We start from the raw sequence: 22,457 nt of genomic DNA, 5'->3' as shown, positions 1-22,457 counted from the left end.
TTGTGAAATGAAGCACGAGGCAGATTTCATCAGGTCGGTGCCTCCTTGAACAAGCAGGGCCAGGAAGTAGCCATCAATAAAACATGGGGGCGTTCGCCGAAGACAGAGCGTTTACATCCACAAAGACTTCCCCCCCCCCCACCCCCCCCCCCCCCTCCACCCCCCTGCTTTACATGCACCTTCCCACCCGGCAAAAACCGTTTGTCCCACAAATGCTTTCCCGTTCAATCTTGCCCCCGCGGCCGTAAATTATTCATGTTATGTACTTTAGGCAGATCTGCCCACTAAACAAAACCAACCATTATCTGCCAGGCTGCGCAAAAAGATGAAGAGATGGCCGTGTTACAGAGAGCAGCCACCCCCCCCCCCCCCCAGACTGCCGGCTGTAGCGGATGGGCCGAGGCAGTGCTGACAGCACAGAGGATCTTCCACATGTGGCCATGGAACATTCTTCATTTCGGCCACGAAAGCGACGGGTAACCCGATAATGGCCCGAGCGTAACCCGATAATAATAAAACACGAAATGCCTTTTTTTTTTTTACCCCAGGACACAGAAATTGCACAAAGAGGGCCTCGTTTACAAAGTTGTTTTTCATTCCCCCCCCCCCCCAAAGCTGTCATTTCTTTAGCCTTATGGGATTTATGGGAAGTGGTGGTGGACTGGACACACAATCCACCGCCACTATAAGGGGGCCCCCGCCACCGTTTGTGTGTGTCGCCGGCAGTAATGGTCCCCTAATGCTTTTATCTGGCAGACACTGTGAGTAAACATCACTGTCTGGATGAGACGACGCAGACCATTTAATTACATCGGCGGTGTCGGTATCCCTCATGGTGAGAGAGTGGAGGAGTCTGCTGGGGGGGTGGGGGGGGGGGGGGGGGGGGGGGAGACGTGGAGCCGGCTGGGGCGGGAGGCGACACTCCGGCGGGCGGCCGTGGAAACGGTTTAGCCGACGCACATTTTGAAGAACGGCCAAAACAGACAAATTGTCTTGAGTGCTACACTGCGTCTCCATTAACATACGTTTGTATCCTTTAGCCGTTTACTCATTACTCGTTTTGAGCTGAAAGTGATACAATTATATTTTACTTGGGAAAAAAACCGAATGGATAGTTTGTGCAATCCGTAAAGCTGTACACACAAGATGAAAACATGCACTGTTCAAAAGACAAGTGCACACAAACATGTATTCACATGTTGACGAATTAGTTCCTTTTTTTCTGGGTGCAGTTTCCCGACACTTTGGCAAGAAATATCGACACACTATTTTGGTTAACTGCTCAAACATGGTGTCAGACCGTCCAAAGGGCAAAATCCCCGTTATTTTGAATTCTGCAGTCCATATAAAGCCGCTTTATTTATCTGCTTTGTTTTCTCAACAACAAAAAAAAAAAAAAACAATACCGGAAACCTACTTAACATATACAACGTTCATGGAACATGGAACGTGGAACTGTGTGTGTAGTAGTGGCAGTAGTGATGATCACACACACACACACACACATATTCATAAGTAATGCATGGAGCGCCTCTCTTACACAGTATGTGTTGCTACGGGCCCCACATCGGGGTGGTGGAGGACTGCGACCGACTGTGGCGTAATGTGAATTGTCAATTCGCGATTTTTGCCTTACCTTCCGCTCAGCCAAACAAACAACAGCAGCAACAGCAGCACAGCGGCGCCCCACAAGTCTTACAATGGCACACGCACACACACACACACACACACACACACACACACACACACACACACACACACACACACACACACACACACACACACACACACACACACACACACACACACACACACACACACACACAAAACAATAACCAGTGCCCAATGAAGGATTTGCACCACAATATGTATAACAATGAATACGAGTGTAATTCACACTATCGTTGGTGCAACGCCTCTTGCTTTAGTTAATATCATTGGTTGTCATTAATTATTAGTATTAATTAATTCATTATTAGTTATTCGATACAGTTCATTCATTTGGGAAAATATATATTTGCCAGTTTGGCTCATTAAGAAATACGAAAACGCATGGAAATGATCCTGTAATATAACAATACATGACTATTGTAAAAACAAAATCCATGAAAGTAGTCGTTTTGATGTATAACAAAAACAATACGTGAGACAAAAGCAAATCAATGACAGATCACATCTGCAGTTATACAGGGTCCAGACTCCTATAAAGAGCTATTTTTAGTTGGTCTCGATCAAATCTTTTCCTTGATGTTTTTATGTTAGGCAAGGTTAAGTAGGGCGATACCATTCAAAAACATAAACCCTCAAAAACACATAACCTCATAAATCCAATGAGGAGGATAGTAATTATCTCGCACCCAATCTAGATTGCCTCAATGTTGGGGGAAATCAGCTACAGCAGATCAAAGAGCCTACAAAACATGAGCTGCAGGTCGTTACACATAGGATAATGAGTTCCACATTACTCAAGGACAAATCCCAATGTTTCAGACCTCGGCATGAATGGAACCTGATGAAATGAAGCATCTGACTGGTGCTGCCTTTGAAGCTCCCGGCTCGTTCTACGCCGACATCCCTACCGGCCATTCACAGGCCATCTCCCACCTACGAGATGCTCTAGTATATGTATATTTATATATTTGTTTACATGTATTGTATTATTTACATACATGCAATTTTTGACACAACTGTGACGCAAGTTGGCCTTCATATATAATCCATTCTACTAAATGAAAATAGATAGTGTCAACAGCCCTAAGCTTTACACTACTAGATCTATAGTACAGTCTCATTCTCACCACAGACCACAACGCCACACACTTGACGGCGAATCCCAATATGCGAGACGAGCCCATCTCTGGGCTCGAGGTGCTGGAAGTGGCCTAAACATTGTTTAATGTTTAGCCGAGGTGCTGGAAGTGGCCTAAACATTAAACAATGTTTAGGCCACTTCCAGCACCTCGAGCCCAGAGACAATGCCAGACGAGAACACACAGACGGAGTGAGCATCATTTAGCACGCCAGCACAACAAGAAGGCACAACAAACAGTTAATAATTCATGGCTGCATATCGCCATGGCGGGCGACGGCCTAAAGTGGGCCAGGTCTTCTCGCCTGCCGGGACCCAGCAGTGGGTCCTTTGCCACGGGAGCAGTGACCTGCACTTCCCTCTTTGTTCCTTTGTACACCCCCTCTCCCCCCCTCACCGTAGCCGGGCCCCGTACTACACCGGCCCCCCCGCCCCAGGTGTCAGCCAGCCAGTCAGCTGTGTGTCGGCTGCACGTTACAGTCTCTGCTGGCTGCCTGCTGAATTATAGACGTGGGGTTTTGAGGCCATGAATTAATATAACATGTGGCCAGGAGGAGCCGCCATCCCGTGCGCCGCGCGCCACACACACACACACACACACACACACACACACACACACACACACACACACACACACACACACACACACACACACACACACACACACACACACACACACACACACACACACACACACACACCAGCGCCGCCGCCGCCGCTCTGGAGACGCCTTGCAGAGCGCGGTGAATTATTCAGCCTCTAAACACGGCGCCGGCCCCCACGCCAAGGGGTGGTGCTGAGCAGCGTGCCCCACACCACCTGCCACCTCTGGGACCGCCGCCGCCCCCCCCCCCCCCAGCCTCCACCCGCCCCCCCCCCCCCCCCCCCCTGCCCCCGCCCCCCTGCCCCCGCCCCCCCGCCCCCCCTCCACCCCCCGTCGTCGTCGTCTGCCCCCTTCTGCCCTCTCGGCGTGGCGATGGACCGCCAGAGGGGAGGGGAGGGGGGGGGGAGACGGGGGAGAGGTGGTGGTGGAGGGGGGGGGGGGGGGGGGGGGGGAGTGGGCCGTTGGCTTCAGGCGGTGAGCTTGTGTCTTTGTCCCCCCCCCCGTCTTGAGCTGTCGGGACGTCGGTCGCCGGGCCGACGAGGTGAGCGGGAGGCAGGCAGACTCTTCACACATGGCAGATGTATGAACACAGGTGGGGGCACGGAGAGAGGGGCAGCGGGGCCAGATATGGAGGAGATATGAATATATGAGTGCAACTGGGGGCTGGTGTAGTTCTTATTATAACCGTCCGCCAAAATCTATCTCAGATCTCTCGGTGATCCAGACAGGACGTTGAGAAGAGGACCATTCGTTTGTGAAGCCCATCGGTAGCTCCCTTTTTAAATGTGTGATGAATCCTCTTTCGACTCTTTCAACACTTAAGAATCGCTACACAAATTGATCAAAGGGAAGATTATCAATTAGGTAACGGTCAAGTAGCCTGAGAACAAGTTCAACCACAACCAACCAAAACTATGCAACTAATGCGAGCTAAATATTTTATGCATTGAAAATCGGAATAATTCTAAACGACTCTTTACAGATGCCATGCTTCGTGATCTATTGTGTGAAGAAATTATAAAATTTGCATCATCATACACACAAATAATATTACATTTTGTAAACCCGTGTATTTTTGTCGAGTTAAGTGTTTATTATGTGACGAGCAGTCACCGGTTGTTGTTGTTGTGCAAAGAGCAGGAATGTAGAGGCTAGCTGTCACTGAGAAACAGCACAAAGTGACACTGCCTGCACTGCACTGAAGACTAGTTCTACCAGGACTGCAGTAACCCCCTACACTTTCCACTGTAAAAGACCAAATAAAACATTATCTAAGCTCAAACCTTCAGCGTTGACAAAAAAAAGTCCTCCCCTCAACCTGATACGCACAAACACACACACGCACTCATAAAGACGCACATTTAAGGCGCACATTAAGCACACACATGACCATGGAGGATAAAGAGAGGGCTGCCAGTGTAGCAACGTTTTACAATATCGTCACATTTGTACCGTGATCAGCAATATCTTATTATAGATTGATTTCATAAATTCATATCGACAACAGGATAGGAAATTGAACGGGAAATGGGAGATTATTTTCAAAAACAAAAGGAAGGAGGTTGAAAGTGGAGTGAATATCGATGATATGTTGACCATATGTATTGCGCTGATAACACACACACTGTGTGTGTGTGTGTGTGTGTGTGTGTGTGTGTGTGTGTGTGTGTGTGTGTGTGTGTGTGTGTGTGTGTGTGTGTGTGTGTGTGTGTGTGTGTGTGTGTGTGTGTTGCATGCGTGGTTTGATTTTGACTTGACACACACCAGCCATTGACACCTCCATACTGCTGCTGCTCCACCACCACCACCGCCGCCACCACCAGCACCACCACCACCAGCAGCAGCAGCACCACCAGCACCCTGGCCACTGCACAAACCCCAGCCCTAGGCACGGCGGCCCGGGCGCATCTTCGCACAGACAGAAAGGCGACATCGCCACTAATAGCCCTTATCTTAATCTCCTTTAAAAGCATCTTGTATTTCCCTCCCCCTCCTCCACGCCACCCTCCAGATCTTTCACCTCTGCACCCCCCCCCAGCTGCCCCCCCCCCCCACCCCCACTCCCCTGTGCTGCTGGGTCCCTGCGAGGCTGGGGGGGGGGGGGGGGGGGGGGGGTTTATGGGCATTAACCGGGGGGGGCTGGTGAAGCCAGAGCACAACAAAGCCGCAGTGCCCGCAGTCTGTCTGGGGAAAACTCGCATGCAGGGTGTGTCTGCACGGGTGTCCGTGTGCGTCTGCATTACCGTTGCCGTAGTAGACCCCCACGTCGGACAATCACACGGCATCCCGACCTCCCGGCAGTCCAGCGAGAGTTTGCTCTACGGTGGTAGCAGCAGTGGAAATGCCAGAAGATGAAAGAGTAATGATGGCCCAAGACACCAGGATTGTGGACGTACAAATGATAAATACGATTTGTCCTGATTTATCTGGTCAAAAATATCATGAGCTGCATACCTAGCGTATGATATTACAGAGCGTGCTGCTCGTCACTGAAAGTCACACTATATACACTATTACAAAAAAAACTCACACAATGCACACAATGCTCTAATGTATGGTAAAAACATATTTGCCTCGGTTTTCGGCTTCAGGATAAAACTGTGCCGTATAATATGTGTTCCGTTTTCTCCCCACGGAAAGGGCAACCCGGCGTACAAAAGGATATTACTCAGTATTCCACTTTTGTTTGTTTGTTTATTTCTCTAAAAAAAGGGAAGCGGGTAATAAACCTGAAAAGTAACGAGTGCAACGTTTCACTTCTCATGTGCACAAAACACAAACATCACAGCTCACTCACGCCACAATAGCCCAATGACAATAAGCAACAATAATAAATAACATATCAACTTTCTTTTGCCAACCAAAATACATAAATACTCTCTCTATACTAATTCCAACATTTTACTGCAGTGATGTGACAACAGGAGCAGCAGCTCTGAGCGGGACAGCGAGACGCTGGACAGACAGACAGACAGACAGACAGACAGCAGAACGACCTTGCTGGTCTCCCCGTGTGTCTCTGGCAGAGCCACGGAAATGGATTGCACTGAAACGGGCCGTCTGGAGTTGTTTCCTGGCGTCTTTCACCACTTTGTACACGGTCACAAACAAGCAAGCTCGCACAAACGTGCTGTGTGCTCACGCATGCTCGGGCTCTCTCTCTCTCTCACACACACACACACACACACACACAAAAACAGACACACACACGTCACATGGCAGACGGGACTTAGTGGCACCAACGAGGCATCCACAGTCTCCAATTAATACCCCCAGCTCCTCATATGCCCTCCTCTCTTCATCTTTAAGAGGCAGCTCTGGATTAAATATTAATGCACCAGCAGAGAAATCGAGATAGAGAACTCTTACATGATCCATCAAATAAATAAATATAAATGTGACTGCATATGTATATATAAAACAAAAGGATATATATAAACATAATAACCAGTGATTATAACGAATACAATTCATAAAACGGTAAATTGGAAAAGAACAACAACGCAGAACAGACACATGTCTGTTCTGTTCAAACGTCAACCCCCCCCCCCCCCCCCCCACGTCAGTGTTGGAAGCGATATGTATTTTACGAGACGCGCGGTGAAAGCTACGTTCGAGGCCGGCCAGCTACACCGTCATTAGGGCCACTCACACTGGAGAGAATGAAACACACCGTGTAACACAGAGACACGCACAATGAAGGTGAAACCCGGTTGCCCCTCTTTGTGAAGTGATGTGACAATCAGGCTGGAGTGGAATTTAATTATTCATGACCGAAGAATGCATAACAAACAAAGGATGGACAAAGTGTCTATCAGCGAGGCCCTTAGACGCGCCCTCATTAAGTGAAAGAGGATACACTTCCTGCAGGGCCGTGGCAGCTCCGGGGCTGTCAAGCAGGCCCTATTGATTTAGCAATGATCTCTCCTAACAATATTATCACCCACGGCCTGCTCCACGAGCGACGGAAAGAGTGGGGATTGGTTCCTGTTGCATGAAAACTGTCAAGCAAGTTCTTTGTGTGATTTTCTTTTTTTTTTTTTTTTTTGCATTTCCAGAATGCTCGAGAGATGAGCTTGGAATCGAATGCATGGTCTCTAGCCCCTCCTAGTGGGCACTGTGGGGAACGCAGACTCTCCACCGTCTGTGTCACCAGAGCTATGCTGTTCCATAAGCACAGGGATGTGTGTTCACATCAAATTTGACAAAAATACAAGATGCATAAAAAAGACTGCGCTGCTCTGAACAAACCCGTTTATGATTGGTTGGGCCACATTTTCCGGATGAAGTCGGTTGCACTTCATTGTTATATAATGTTATATATTTCATATATAACATTAAACCCAATCACAAGCAGCGTTTAAAGTGCTTTGAACCCAAATACATGTTTTTCTTAAGATGTCATCTGTGATCCTTAACATAGTAATCAATGTAATTTTCTAACAATTACTAAAATCGCAGCTTTTTCAATTCATAAAACAGGTATAAAATCCTGAGTCACCTGCTTCTATTTTTGACGTTACTTTGACGTCCGAAGTGACCCCGACATGGAGAGACAGCACGGTGTGTGTGGACGTGTAGAGCTCTGTCGGAGAGGTTGACAACCACGCACACGAGAGAGGGTTCAAGTTCTTGTCAGTGAAAGTATGACGCCTGGGTGTGCCTCATGTCAACATCATTCATAATAAACGCTTACATTCACATTTAGGGGATTTTGCTAAATGTGAACTGACAACCACTCATTCACACATTGACACACCGACAGCGGCGTCAACCACGCAGGTCGACAGACAGCCAGCCAGCTCGTCAGGATCAGTCGTGGGGGTGAGGAGGGCGTCTCGCTCAGGAGGGACACCTCGACACTCTTGCTTAGGAGGAGGAGCCGGGGGATCGAACCAGCAACCTTCCGGACGGTGACCAGTCAACCCCGCTCCACCTCCAGAGCTACTGCCGCCCCGAAAAAACACTCATATTAAACCACGTGTACTGGCTTCAATAAAAACGACTAAGCTGCCATGAGCCGTGACCAAGACGAGCCTAACCACCCCCCCCCCCCCCCCCCGCCCCGCCCCGCCCCTTCCTGGAAAGAAAATCTGGCTAAGACTTCCTGGAAGTCTTAGCCAGATTTTTTTTTTCAGTGTTCGAATTGGAGCTGAAACAGGGGCCTTCACTGACACTTTAAGTACCATGTGTGCGGCGCTGTGACGACTGGGAACATGTTCTTTTGCTGCTGGCATCGATTGTTGTTGTTGATTTTCATCTACAGAGGAGTTCCCTACCTTGTAGGAGGGCAGGAAGCAGAGCACTCCCTTGGACACGGCGTGGCAGATGTTGAGCAGCAGGCTGCCCACCTCGTCCTGGAAGGAGAAGGTCTCCGTGTGCTGGAAGGTGGCCAGGAGCTTCTTGCCCTGCGGCCCCGAGCCGATGGTACCGACCCACACCTGGGGAGGACGAACGGAGACCGAGGGACACCCCTTTTACTCAGAGGATCTGGGAACCGTTTTTTTTTTGCTTTTGTTTATGTATGTAGGCTACAAAGACAAACCACACGTATGTGTTAGCTAGGATGTCTATCAATCAATCAATCAATCAATCAATCTATCTATCTATCTATCTATCTATCTATATCTATATCCATATCCCTCATTAACAAGGTGCAGCATCCATGGACGGGGGGGGGCCCGCGGGGGCGACCGGGGCGCGCGCTCTGACCTGCGACTTGCCGATGACGTGGCTGGCTTCCAGCTGGATGGAGAACTTGACCCCCAGCTCTGAGGAGAAGGAGCCCATGGGGGAGAGGGTTCCTGAGGTGAGCACTATGGTGCGCACGGACTTCCCCAGGTCCAAGAACGACTGGTGGTGGGGGGGGGGGGGGGGGAAGAGGAGCAAAACCACGGGTTTCTCATTAGTGGACGTGTCCGTGTATTACGTACGCCAATCCGGGGGGGGGGATGTCTTGCATGTGTAAACCAACGCGTGTATGGCGAGTACAAAGACACACATGCATGCAGACACACACACACACACACCCCCACACACACCCACCCACCCACACGCACACAGCTGCTGTCAAAAGCGACGTTTCACAAGCAAAAACGTCTGGTCACACCAATGCGCCAAAGAGATGTCCATGACCATGACAAGAGCGCACGCTTCGCCGCTACATGTGTATCGAGTGTACGTTCTATAAAAAGGCCCCTCTGCCGGGGGGGCCCCCTCACCACGGCGGGGTTGAGGCACCAGAAGCTCAGCGTCAGCACGGCCGCCTTCACGCGTGCGGCCTGGCGGCGCCGGGCCCGTGGTCGGGCGAAGAACCCGTTGCCGTCGGGCACGTCGGGCTGGACCTGGTTGGTCCAGGTGTAGGTCTGCTGCAGGGCCACCCGGTAGTCCTCAGCGAACCTGGAAGAGGGCGTTTTGATATCGTTACCCCCAACGATTTGGCCGTGGTTTTAATTATTCTCTGTGAAAGCGTTAATACATGCATTTTACATTTTTTTGTTTTTTTATTGCGAAGCGTGGTGGGCATGCGGTAATGCACTAATCAGGAAGGGGTGATGAATCTGACGGCTTAGGTTGTGCTGACCAAATAATAAAGTGCACGCATCAAGTGACGTGTGTATTTGACAAAGGAAGAAGATTCACGCGCACGTGTGTGTGTCGAAGCGACACTCAAGCCCAAAGTCGCTCGATCGTGGTGGTGACCTCGGCTGACCTGGAGTGCTCCCTGAAGAGGTAGTCCAGGACCATGAACAGACTTTTGAGGACCGAGCTGACGACAGCGCTGATGGTCGGCATGGTGACCGTCTCCTCCCTGCCGTTCACGATGCCCACGCGCTCCTCCTTCTCCAGCACCGCCGCCAAGTTTTTCTGAGAGAAAAGGGGTACAGAAAGACACACAGATAACAAAAGGGGACTGAAACCGAGACAGGAACGTAGCGGAGCGAGAGAAATATGTATTTAAGTATTTAAAATAAAAAATATTTTTTTACGGAGGTTAAAGCAAGCGTACCTGAAGCATCCCAAAGGTAGCAGCGGTGATGCCGAGGCCGTGGAAAATGCCCACGACATCCTTGCCGGTCCACACTTTACAGGCGGTCTCAAAGCCCCGCTCCGACATCAGGCTCTGGCTCTCGTGGATCCAGCTGCACCCGTGGAACAAAACATGAACACACAAATGAACGACCCCGACCCCCGAGCAGAGAGAAGGGGAAAACCAAATCGATAAAGGTTCAAAAGATTTTATGCACGATTTATACCACACATGAGAATGTTTTTTTGAGAATGTGGATGTGGGAAAAAAAAAAAGCATTCAGGTCACGACTTAAATTTACGAGTGGGAGATTCAGGAACTTCACAGACAGATCCCATATGTCCAATTTGTGATGATTGGATCAAGATGGCGTCTCTGAGGCAGTTGAACTCTTGGGATATCCTGTTTATGAAGTGTTTTGTTCGTTTGATAAATAGTTCATATATCTTTTTTTTTTTTTTTAAGTAAGACAGGAGGGTGTGGGAGATAGAGGGGGAAGTCATGCAGCAAAGGACCACGGGCAAACCCCAAAATCAAACCCCGGTCGCTGTGGTTAAGGACTGGGCCTTAATGGGACGCGCCCCAATAACATCAACACTGTGTTCTTTGCACGTAACGTAATGTTTTCAACAGGACCACTTCAGCGGCCCAGCCCGCCTTCCAAAATCCCCCCCAGAGGCATCAGTGTGTGAACGCTATCAAATCAGAGAGGCAGGAACTCTTCCCACTTCCGCGATTCCTCCCGTACGTCTAGGGGTGTGAATCGGAGCCTTCATGACGATTCGATTCAATATCGATTTCTTAAGCCAACGATTTAATTATTTTCGATACTTCAGAATTCCCCCACGATACGATTCGATACTCAAATATTTTTTACATTATATCTATATCTATTAATATAATATCTATCTAATAAATCAACAAAATAATAATAATTTGCCTTTTATTGAGAATACAGAAACAGTATTCTATACACACTTAAGTGCTAAAAAAAAAATATATATATATATATATTTTTTTTTTATATAATCGATACTCCTGCAGACGAATCGATGCATCGAATTGTCGGCTGTATAAATCGATTAATCAATACAAACCGAGCAATATTTACACCCCTACGTACGACCTGAACACTGAACATGGAGTGTGAATGACGTTACAGAAGACGTCCCCGGTGTGTGTGTGTGCGTGTGCAGGGTGCGTCTTGGCACTGACTGACTTTGCGAGGCTGGCGCAGAAGTTGCGCAGCGGCGTGTGGTCGGCCGGCCGGACGTTGTGGGAGACCATGCCGTCCAGCTCGTCCTTGGCCATCTTCAGCAGGTTCTGGTCCAGGGTGTAGCTGGCGCTCTCCCGGGCGCAGTCCTCGATGTTGTGGGCTTCGTCCAGTACCACGATCTGGCCGGCCAGGTTGATCTCCATCTGGACGAGAGCGCGAGAGGCAGAGGTCAGGGTCAGGGTTAGAAATGGCGGAGATCAGGGTTAGTTAAGAGATAGCCTGGTTCCGCCCGCCTCCGTACTTCCGCACAATTTTCATTTCCCTTCAGTACTTCGGTCTGGGTGTAGTGTTATGTTCGCACGCTTTCTTTTCCCCTCAAGTTTGTCCCCTCCAATCAGCGAACAGGAGGCGCGGAGCTGAGGACAGTGACGTACAGGTCGTGCATCGCGAGTTTCAGTCGTAGTCAAACGAATACCAGGAAGCAGCAGGAAGAAATACGTCACGACCAAACGTTAGCGATTGGTTAAGGCATATCCAGAGTGGCACTGGGCAGAGCCAATAGGTTTTAAACTTCAACAGCACCCTCCTTCAAGTGAGCAATAGTTTGTCTCTATAGCAGTTCTAGACCATCGTTATGAATGAAATGAGTACGAAGGTCTAGTTAGGACTAGGCTAGTTGAGAGAGGGAGTAGCCCCCGAAGGTTTTCATACTTACAAAAAACACAGACAACAACAGTGCAGGATGATGCAGATTAAATTCACAACAACAATATTCTCATAATATTTCCAGAAATGTATCCAAAATATCATACGTTATCCCCGTACCCTGTCCCTATGTATACCGTATAGGCGTTTTGTATTTGTGTTGATATTTATTACTTACTTACTTCTATTCTATGTTTTATTATTGAGAAATGCATATTATTGAGCAATGCATCAGAAAAAAAAATGCTCTTTAGGTTGCTACTTGCAAGCCTGTGCCATTAAATGGAACCCACGACAACACACACACACACACACACACACACACACACACACAAAGACACACACACACACAAAGACACACACACGCGGCGCTCACACTCTCTCTGATGAGCGGGTCCAGCAGGTAGTTGTAGGGGCAGAACACGATGCGGGCGTCCTGCATCAGCTCGCGGGCGGCGTAGTAGGAGCAGGCCCGGATGCGTTTGCCCACGCGCACCAGGTCCTCCACGTCCCAGGCCTGGTCCAGGCCGTGGGCCCCCTGCAGCACCGCCTGGTCCCGCATCCGGTGGACGTTGTGGTAGTAGCTGCACGACTTGCCCTGAGGGAGACAGACACGCACACACCTCTGTTCAGAGTAAAAAGGGCAGCAGCATCACCACTACTGGGGCGGGAGGAGGTCATGACACTGACGTGGCGCTTGGTCCTATCGTGACACTAATAATGTCGCTTCAATCGATGATATTTAATCAAAGGGTAGCCCGGAGCAGCAGCAGCAGCTGATAATAATAATTGTCTTTATTGTCTGTATTATTGTTATTCTTAAATCGTGTTCATATAGCCACTCCCCGACATACATTGCTATAACAGAATTAGACAGACACGCACACACCTCTGTTCAGAGTAAAAAGGGCAGCGTCGCCACCACTACTACTACTACTACTGGGGCGGGAGGAGGTCATGACATTGACGTGGCGCTTGGTCCTATCGTGACACATGATAACGTCGCTTCAATCGATGATATTTTTGATAATATTAATTGTCTTTATTGTCTGTATTATTATTATTCTTAAATCGTGTTCATATAGCCACTCCCCGACCGACAGACATTGCCATAACAGAATTAACCTCCTCATAGAATGTAATCTTCTTCTTTTTATTATTTTGACTCCTCTCTAGTCTCCTCGTTGTGGATACGACAGTTGGCCGACGGGACGCCCTCGGTGTCACTGTGTGTGTGTGTGTGTGTGTGTGTGTGTGTGTGTGTGTGTGTGTGTGTGTGTGTGTGTGTGTGTGTGTGTGTGTGTGTGTGTGTGTGTGTGTGTGTGTGTGTGTGTGTGTGTACCGGGTGACATTCTAGCCCGTTGAATTATGTGGAGGATGTGTGTGCCGCCGCACTGGAGTCTCATGTACTAAACCCCAATTAAGCTGTCGGCAGAGGTGCCTGCTTTTGTCAACCTCCCATGTCGCGCCCATGTATCGCATATGAGTGCAAGAGCTGGAGGTCACACACACAACACACACAGGGACCGACACAAGTACACAACCCAAGTACCCTGCAGTGAAACGCCATCGTCACAGCCCAGCGGGACAGGCTGACAGTACGGCAGCATTAGGAGGGTGTGTCTGTGTACAGTGGCTCCTATTTTGCAGTGGTGCGCCGGGACAAATAAGCTCAGACACTAAACCACCAGCACTGAAGCCTGTCTGCACGATGAATGGGGAAGATGTGGAGGGTTCAGTTACCATAGTGCCATTGTCGTAAACACTTCACTTTACACCCCACAACCCCCCCACCACCTCAAGAAGAAATGAACGGCAACTCTTGGAACTTCAGTCGTGCAAACACTAATTCTGAAGAAATATAGTGAGCGAGTGAGTGTGTGAGTGAGTGTGTGCGTGCGGGTGTGTGTGTGTGTGTGACTCGACACCAGGTGTTTAGAATGCCCCTTAAGTGACCAAAAGGCACAACATTGATGAAACGCATTCTCCGAGGGGGGTTACGGCAGGGCCAGCGCCTTCATTCATTTTAACAGACAAGAGAGTTTGAGGACGATGAGCTCACCGCGGCCGGCAGAGCAGACACCTCCAGTGACAGCTTAATTGTGCCGATAATACCAGGCGCCTCACCTTTTGGACACTATAAGCACTAGGTGGGGTTAGACAAAGTTTCCCAAAGTGTCTGGGGATCCCTAAGCGACGATCTTCCTGAGGCTTTTTGACATTTCGGTGTGTCATAAAGACCCTGTCGGGCCAATTGTGGATATTGTGGCAGCATCACTAGCAACAATATGGGTGCATGACTTTCCCCCCCCCCCAGGGCTACAGTGGTGGGAGTCTTTTCTTGCCATGGCTGTTGAACTGTGGGGTTTATGTTACACCGTTTTCTTTGAATGGAGGTCTCTTTACAGTACAGGCTGGGGGTGGAGGGGTGAGGGGGGGGGCAGTCACCACATACCCCAGGGGGTAAGTCAGTCAAAGTGGATTTTAAATGTATAGTTCCAGCCGCCTCTTTGTGGGGGATTCCCATTCATGTAAAAGATTGTCATGAGGTGTAAGCTTCCACAGCTCTGATGGTGGTGTTGGTGTGTGACTTGGACAAGTTGAACTCTTTTTGACATAGGGCCTTTCTAGGTACACCCTGATGCCAAAATGGCCATAAAAGTACATATTCATGGTTGTACGGAATGTAATGTATGCAACTACATAACATTAACAACCCTATTGGGGAACAAAACAATGTTTTACCCTCTTGTTTGGGGCCAAGAGCATGCAAGACAAATGCATTGCCAAAAAACCGCCAATATAACACACTTGACTCGTGTCTGGTACTGATTTGTAACGATGGTGCCACACCGATACCTGATAAACGGTCCTCATGTATATAGCGCTTTTATCCAAAAGCGCTTTACAGTGTTGACTGACATTCACCCGTTCATGCACACATTCACACACCGACGGCGGAGTCGACCACGCAGGGGCGGACAGCCAGCTCGTCAGGAGCAGTCAGGGTGAGGGCGTCTCGCTCAGGGGTACACCCCGACACTCAACACAGCTAGGAGGAGGAGGAGCCGGGGGAATCGAACCAGGCAGCAACCTTGCGGTCTACCAGCTGACCCAGCTGTACCCCCCTGAGCCAACGCCGCCCCCCCGCACCTGACGTGTTCCTGCTGCTGCTGCTGCTGCAGCTCCGGGGTACCCTTTGATGGAAGAGTTCCCGTACTCACGTCCTTGGCCTCCAACAGCTCCTTGCAGCGCTCGTTGCGGTTGCCGTGGCGTATCACCTCGGGGTTCACGCAGGTGTGGTCGCGGCTGGACAGGATGGTCATGGGAACGCCGGAGTAGAGCGTGCGCTTCAGCTCGTGCGCGATCTGCGCGATCTGCTTGTGCGTGCGCGTGCCGAAGAAGATCTTGGGGACCTTCTTCTTGGCCTCTTTGTCCTTGGGTTTTGCGTCGGCGGCGGCGGCGCCGTCTGAGCACGGGCACAGGAAGCAAGGGGGACGGGACAGCGGGTGTGCCACGGGGGACTGGGGAGGTGGGCAGAAGGAGAAGGGACAGAGCGTCCACTGGTGAATATAGGATTGACTGGGGGACTGCAACCGATGGGAGTTAAGTTAATTGAAAAAAGTTAATTGAAAAAAAATACAGCCAATCAGCTTTAGATAGAGGGATAGGAAGAAAGTATTCTAATCACACAGAAATGATGAACCTTGAGTGGTTCTCTTTTATGTCATGTCGTTGTAAATAAATGAACGAAATCAATTTATCACCATTGTGTACACCGTGACAGACTGCCATGTATACATTCTGCTGAAAACGTAGAGGCGAGCACAAAGAATTTGTATCTATACAGAGGGAGTCTTGTCTGTGTCAAATGACTTTTCTATGCACTGAAAGGCGATATCCCCTCCCGTTATTCAGAGCCAGTAAATCTAGCCGCTTCATAATTGGCTGTCCAATGACATGTGGTGGATTCTTTCTCTGCAGTTCACAGGTGAAGGGCATCACTTATGAAACTGATCCTGCTTGTTTGGAGAGCCCTTCTAAGTGGCCTACTTCAAGTATGTTCAATGACACTCATGCATCATCGCTGGCTTTCTCAGTTGTAGTATTGTACACGTCATGCACAATGCAATACCAGGACCCCACGAATCACAACACACTATCAAGTGTTTCTAATTGCCACTAGATTAAAAAAAAAAAAAAGACGTGAACTTTTGTAGAATGATTTTGTATGTGAGAAATTAGCTATACATATCTGCTGTAATATGCTGCACAATAGTGAGGCCGTTCAAAATAAATATGAGATCAAATGCACACTGTGCCCACTACAGAAACTCTACTGTCGAATACACATCAGATCACATATACAATTAACCACAATTAATAAGCATTCATTTAGAATACCACCCAAAAAGCTTCTATGTGCTTCAGTAATTTTGGCAAATAAATTAATGATAAACGAAAACTTGAAATATGCCGTCACATAATTTCCCTTCATTTTAGGACCAACATCAGTCCACTATTTAATTACAGTGTAAATTGTCAGGTCATATTTGATGTCATATTTTGATGGAAATCATTTTAAACGTCCGTGGCTCACAGTGACGGCAAATGTAAGGATTTGGACCTTTTGCAGACGTCAAGGTTTCTTTCCCACAGTCCAAACTTCTTTGCAAAGTGTACGTTTACAATCTGGCACATTGCAACGTGACATAGTTCAAAGTGTTAAACCCTGCATCTCAATGGCCCACGTCCTCTCAGCGGTATTGGAAATCAAAAGTATATAAGTTACAGTGGCCCCACAGATCAACAAATTTGTCACATTTGGAATTATTACATCAAAATATGATCCCGTAAAAACAACGGGTGCCAGCGCGTCTTTGGCCGCCCTCTAAAGCCGGCGGCACCGACGCTGCGCACAGCTCTAAAGCCGGTGCTTCTCGAGAGAGATGAGGCGCTCCGGTTACCCGCCGGCTCACTTTCTCAGAGGGTGTTTGCCCATCAAATATTACAATGCGTGTTGCCGGAGAGGCCAGCGAGAGGAGCCCCTTTGCAGAGTCGCGTCACAGAAGTTAAGAGGGATAAGGAGCTCTGAGCCGATGGGAAAAAACAAACAGGGGGCCCGGCCCCCACCCCACCCCCCCGCCCCCCCCCCCCTCGACACCAGTTCATGTTACCTTTCTCCCCTGGAACAGTTACGCCTCGCAACCTGGAACCCGGGGCCCGATCGCCTTACCTGCTGCTGCCACATTAAATAGAGGCATCCAAATATCCTGCTCCGAGATAGCCAATAATTACTTATTCATCAGCAGGTGGGGGGGGGATGGGGGACGGGGGGGGAGGTGGGGGAAGAGAAGGGCCCGAGCGCGGGGGTAGTAGCGGGGGCCGCCACTGATGAATAGAGGCCCTTGTCAGGAGCCAGCAGCAGGAAACAGCTGACACAAGGGTATCCCGTTACACGCCTGCCTCCCGAGATGCCAGCACAACAAGGTTTTCAAGAGCTTGGCCCCGCGGCCGAGAGCAGACACCCCCCTGGAAAGGAATGCAGATAACTGGGCTACAGGGGGCACGAAGGGGCACCGTCGCTGTGAGCGCGGACACAACGTCTCATTCAGCGGACCGGGGACTCGGGTTCTTGGGTAACACCGAGGGTGAGAAAGCTTCACTTTCTCCGTCACACAATATGAGCGACCCGGGGAGAACGGCGGAGCGGCGCAATCACGCGTCCGTTCGCCGCGACGCCGCGACGCGACGCAGTGGAAACAGGTTGGTTCTCAACGTGTGCACCCTATAATAATAATAATAATAATAATAATAATAATACTCCATGGGCAGTACAAGATTATAAACTGCATATAAATAAAAAAGATAAATACTTGAATAGCTAGTTTAGTGGTATCAATGAATTCCCCCCCCCCACCCCCACCGAGTATTCACAGGTAACGATACCCGGGCTTCTCAGCTGCTGCTGCTACCCTCTGCTGCCAACACCTGAGAGATGGGAATCTCACACAGTGGGGGGCCAGCGAGGGGGGAGGGGGGGGGGGGGGGGGGGCGTCGAGAGGCTGAAGCCTCGCAGTCTGGGAGCTCCGTGTCGCTGCCACCTTCCTGCCGGACGGCAATTTGCTTCTCCTGCCCGAGACTCACGGGGCCCTGGAAGGCATTCCTCCGAGGTGGGCTCACCAATACGCAACAGCTTTGAAGACATGACACCAAACACCCCCCCGCCCCCCGCCCCTGTATGCATGGGCACACAGTGCGCATAGTGGTGGGGGTTGGTGGGGGGTGGTGGGGGGGGGGGCCCGGCAAATATCTGCCCTCCGAAGCACCTGTTTATCCCTGGGGCGCAGTAACCAGTGGGTGAACCCCATTCAATATTTATCCCTGTGGCTTTCACAGATCAGCGGCCCAGGCGAGGCAAACCCTCTTAATTAAAACTGGAGCTTGCTTCAAAGAGGCCCATTCAGGCCATCAGTCAGCGCTCGCGGGACAAAGGAGCCAGGTTCAGGTAGCTTCACGGAAACTGGAGAGGGACACGGGGTTTTTTTTTTTTTTTTTTTTTTCTTCTCTACTCTTCTGCTCGCCCTCCTCTTTTTCCACCCTACGCTCCATCCCCGCATTGCCAAATCCAAGTGGCACACCTGTGGCCGCATTAAGACGCTGTTGTAGGAGATTACTGATTCGTGGGGGGGGGTGGGGGGGTGGGGGGGAACCAGCGTGGGGTGTACTTTGACGCCGCGGCTTGGGACCGGGTTCCGGGGTAGGGTGTTGATCCCGGCAGCCTACTTGGTGGTGTAACCAAACGACATGGATTATTTACCAGCGCAGCGGGCTCTCGATACGTTTCACGGCCCGCCGTGACCCCGGACGGCCCCGCGCCCTGACTTGGTTTCTTTTTGAGCATGGCAACAGGTTTACACATCGCACTGGTTGCCATGCAGAGATCCAATCACAGGGGCCTAATCCTAACGTTTCAAAAGGAGAAAGTTACATGTTTGGACAATAGGGCAACATTTTCTTTTTTTTTTTTAAATCAATACCAAACGCTTAAAGCCCCTGCTGCTTCATAAATGTTATTGATTAATGAACCATCATTTGCAGATCAGTTCGTAAAGAGGTCCAAAGACTGAATTCATTGTGTTCTGTTCAAATGCTCTTTCAGAGGATTTATAGAACTACCAAAACCAAAAAAAAAAATGGAGCTTAACAAGTAGGGCTTTATTTTTTAATAAATCACAGACGCTATTGTGGGGGACGGATCGCCATAAAAACATTGATAATACATCATAGTATTCGAATATCCGGGCTTTGCCCTATAAACGAGGTTAACTTAATATCCAAACCATATACTTCATTTATTGTACCCAAATATGCATCACCTGCATTTTCTAATATTTGGCACCGGTTGAGAGACATTTAAGACAAACGCAGCATTTTTTAGTAATCACTGAAGGCATCCACTTTATCTGGGCCCTTTCAATCAGGGCCAGCTGACTATTACGTGGACTCCACTGCCACCTGGTGGTGATTGTAAATGGGAGCCAACAGCCTGAAATAGGCCTTTCCCAGAGAAAGTATTCCACCTTGTTCCAGGCTAAACAATGCGCGCCGCCATGACGACCAATCTGGTTTCCCATTTCCGGTTAGAAGAGAGAATACGTAGCTGGTAGTACTTTAGTGAGATGATGAGTCACCTTGCCATTTTGACCTAATGTAATATATAACTTTTAAAACTATTGCCGTAGCCTTGAAGATATGCACTAGAGGTGCAAATGTGCTAGCCGCTATGTAAACTGTAAACTGCTATGTGGAAAACTGGCAGGAAAGTGGAAAACAACATTATTTGCCAAGACGTCAAGAATAAATCCATGATGACTTACATAGCATTCAGTGCTGGCGATCTCCGTGGACACAGCCTGGCTTTTCACCTCCATGGTCCAGCGCCTGTTGGCTGGTGCCAGGTCCTCGCCATCGTCTGGGTCATCGTCGATGAACACCACGCCGCGGTTCACACACTTCCTCTTACTGCTCTGAGAGAGAGAGTACCACAACGAGGTTTAGAGACCCCCATCCGAATGCCAGGACGATACCTGCATGCTCGTTATAAAAAATAAAAAAAAGAAGAAGCATGATACCTTCTGATCCGAAGACGGAGTCCGAAGGCGCTTCCTGTCGGGTTGAAAGTCGTCGTTGTCTTTCTCAGAGTCCGGGCTGACCGAGGTCTGTTGTGCGCTTTCCGGGAGAGCCGAGGCAAACAACTCCGTTTTGGGAATGAGCATATCTGGCAAGGACGCAAAATCACAGAACAGGGTGAAGATATCAACATACATTTGTTTTCATGACATGGAGATATTAAGAGCTGCGAATATTACAATATTCAATTGTGTCAACCAAGATGCTCGGGACACACTTGTAGGTGTAAATTGTTAGCTCCTAGCTACGGACATAATTAAGAATATAATTAAGGATATTTATTTACCACGTTGCTGAGGTGATGGATGTTGCACCGCCAGTTTCTCAGGCGACAGAGTGAGGTCCACCACATCTGGCTTGGGCGGCGTTGGGGCGCAGTGAGCCTTAGTGTGACAACTACATTGACAGGGGGTGGCGCCCTCTGACATCTTTGAACCAGTCTTGTCTGTTTTCTCCTCCGAGCAGCATTTGCCCTCCTGGGTGCTTCCTCCTGGTTCAGGTTTGGCTGTCACAACAACCAAGTTACCACAATTAACCTTCAAGTCACCTTCACTTCAAGTCACTATTAACCTTTGCAAACAAATGCCATTAGTCCATAAAAAAAAAAGCCTTAATGATGTCTTTTAATACTTTTTTTTTTCCTACTAAATTGTTTTAGATTCAAATGCTGATACACAGCTCACAAGGGATTAATCACACCACCGCCCCCCCCCACCCTGACACACTTTATTTGTTTGAAAGGGGACGAGAAGTTAGACTTTGTCCCTCCTACCGTATTGAGCCTGCTGCCAGGCGAGAGCGGAGCACAGCAGAGCCAGGCTCTTCCCACTGCCCGTAGGACTCTCCAGGAGACAGTGCTGGCTGTAGTTCAGCCCTCGAACAATCTGCACATGTATAAGACAATATATTGAGATATATTGATATATACTAGCGCTCATACCATAGGAATAATACCAATACATCAGCAGTGCAAATTAATACACTATTGGTATTGCGTTATCGATCAACGTGGTGTACTCGGGGTAGATTTGATCACCCCTTGTCACTTTTGTTGATGTCGTGTGTGGTGGTGACCAAGTGAAGCAGAAAGTGACAGTCAGGCTCACCGAGTTCATCATGGCCAGCTGGGAGGGGTAGGCTTTGCAGGGGAACTGGATCTTCACCCCTCCGATGGTGTACTCCACCGGGGGAGCCGTCATTGTTTATCCGCTTCTAGTCCGAATTAAACCCAAGAAACTACAACACGGTGAAGAAGAAGAAGAAACAGGCAGACAACACAAAACCAATGAATCCATTTAACACGAGTGAACGTAAGGAACGTAAACATGAGTTTACGTTCATTGTGAGTGAACGTAAACACGAGTGAACGTAATGAACGTAGCGGTCGCCCGTTTAATGTGATCGCAGCTACTTCAGCTGTGACTGTCAACAGTGGATGATAACCACTGTATTGTTGTATATAAACCTTATAATAACCTCCTACATGTTACTGTAACCTACCTGAGCTGGGAGTTTGGGGTTAAGTTAGCAAAAACGCCAACTCCCTCCCTAGAAAGGACCACCACAGGGGTGCGCGAGATGCGGTGTCACTGAGCAGCTGACGGCCGAACCGCATTGCGTTGCATCTTTCGTGTAATTAAGTGTAACTTTGAAGCGAACAGATGATGTTTTGATAATAATTCATCTTAACGCTGCGGGGTGCCGCACGGTGAGGCTTCCCGCCATACGGATACGGATACACGGAAAGCGTCACAGCGGATGTGACGTTGGTAAACACGGTTCGTTCTACGTCCATGCTGCTTCAGCATTCATGCGTTTATATTTATTACTTTATTATTATTTTTTTTTACAGTCAACGGTCGCTGGCAGTCGCAGAAGGGCGAAACAACATAAAACACAC

The 22,457-nt window shown here is 49.1% G+C and overlaps 1 protein-coding gene across 1 annotated transcript in view; it reads right to left on the bottom strand.

The window, feature by feature from the left end:
• brip1 (BRCA1 interacting helicase 1) overlaps positions 1–22,271 on the bottom strand; it is a 34,724-nt gene extending 12,453 nt beyond the window's left edge. The window contains exons 1-14 of the mRNA XM_084466491.1: positions 22,058–22,271; positions 21,664–21,793; positions 21,330–21,441; positions 20,844–21,062; positions 20,500–20,645; positions 20,245–20,394; positions 15,589–15,888; positions 12,741–12,962; positions 11,663–11,862; positions 10,423–10,555; positions 10,126–10,280; positions 9,635–9,812; positions 9,126–9,266; positions 8,693–8,854 (exon numbers count right to left, since the gene is read on the bottom strand). Coding sequence (XP_084322617.1) covers positions 8,693–8,854; positions 9,126–9,266; positions 9,635–9,812; positions 10,126–10,280; positions 10,423–10,555; positions 11,663–11,862; positions 12,741–12,962; positions 15,589–15,888; positions 20,245–20,394; positions 20,500–20,645; positions 20,844–21,062; positions 21,330–21,441; positions 21,664–21,756 — 2,211 coding nt within the window. The 5' untranslated portion in view covers positions 21,757–21,793; positions 22,058–22,271. The remainder of the gene's footprint in view (positions 1–8,692; positions 8,855–9,125; positions 9,267–9,634; positions 9,813–10,125; positions 10,281–10,422; positions 10,556–11,662; positions 11,863–12,740; positions 12,963–15,588; positions 15,889–20,244; positions 20,395–20,499; positions 20,646–20,843; positions 21,063–21,329; positions 21,442–21,663; positions 21,794–22,057) is intronic.
• Positions 22,272–22,457: the final 186 nt, after the last annotated feature.

Source organism: Micromesistius poutassou (genome assembly GCF_964030765.1).
Source record: "Micromesistius poutassou genome assembly, chromosome: 4".
Classification (NCBI taxonomy): Eukaryota; Metazoa; Chordata; class Actinopteri; order Gadiformes; family Gadidae; genus Micromesistius; species Micromesistius poutassou.
The sequence above is the reverse complement of the archived record's forward strand: the minus strand, read 5'-3'. Positions and strand labels throughout refer to the sequence as shown.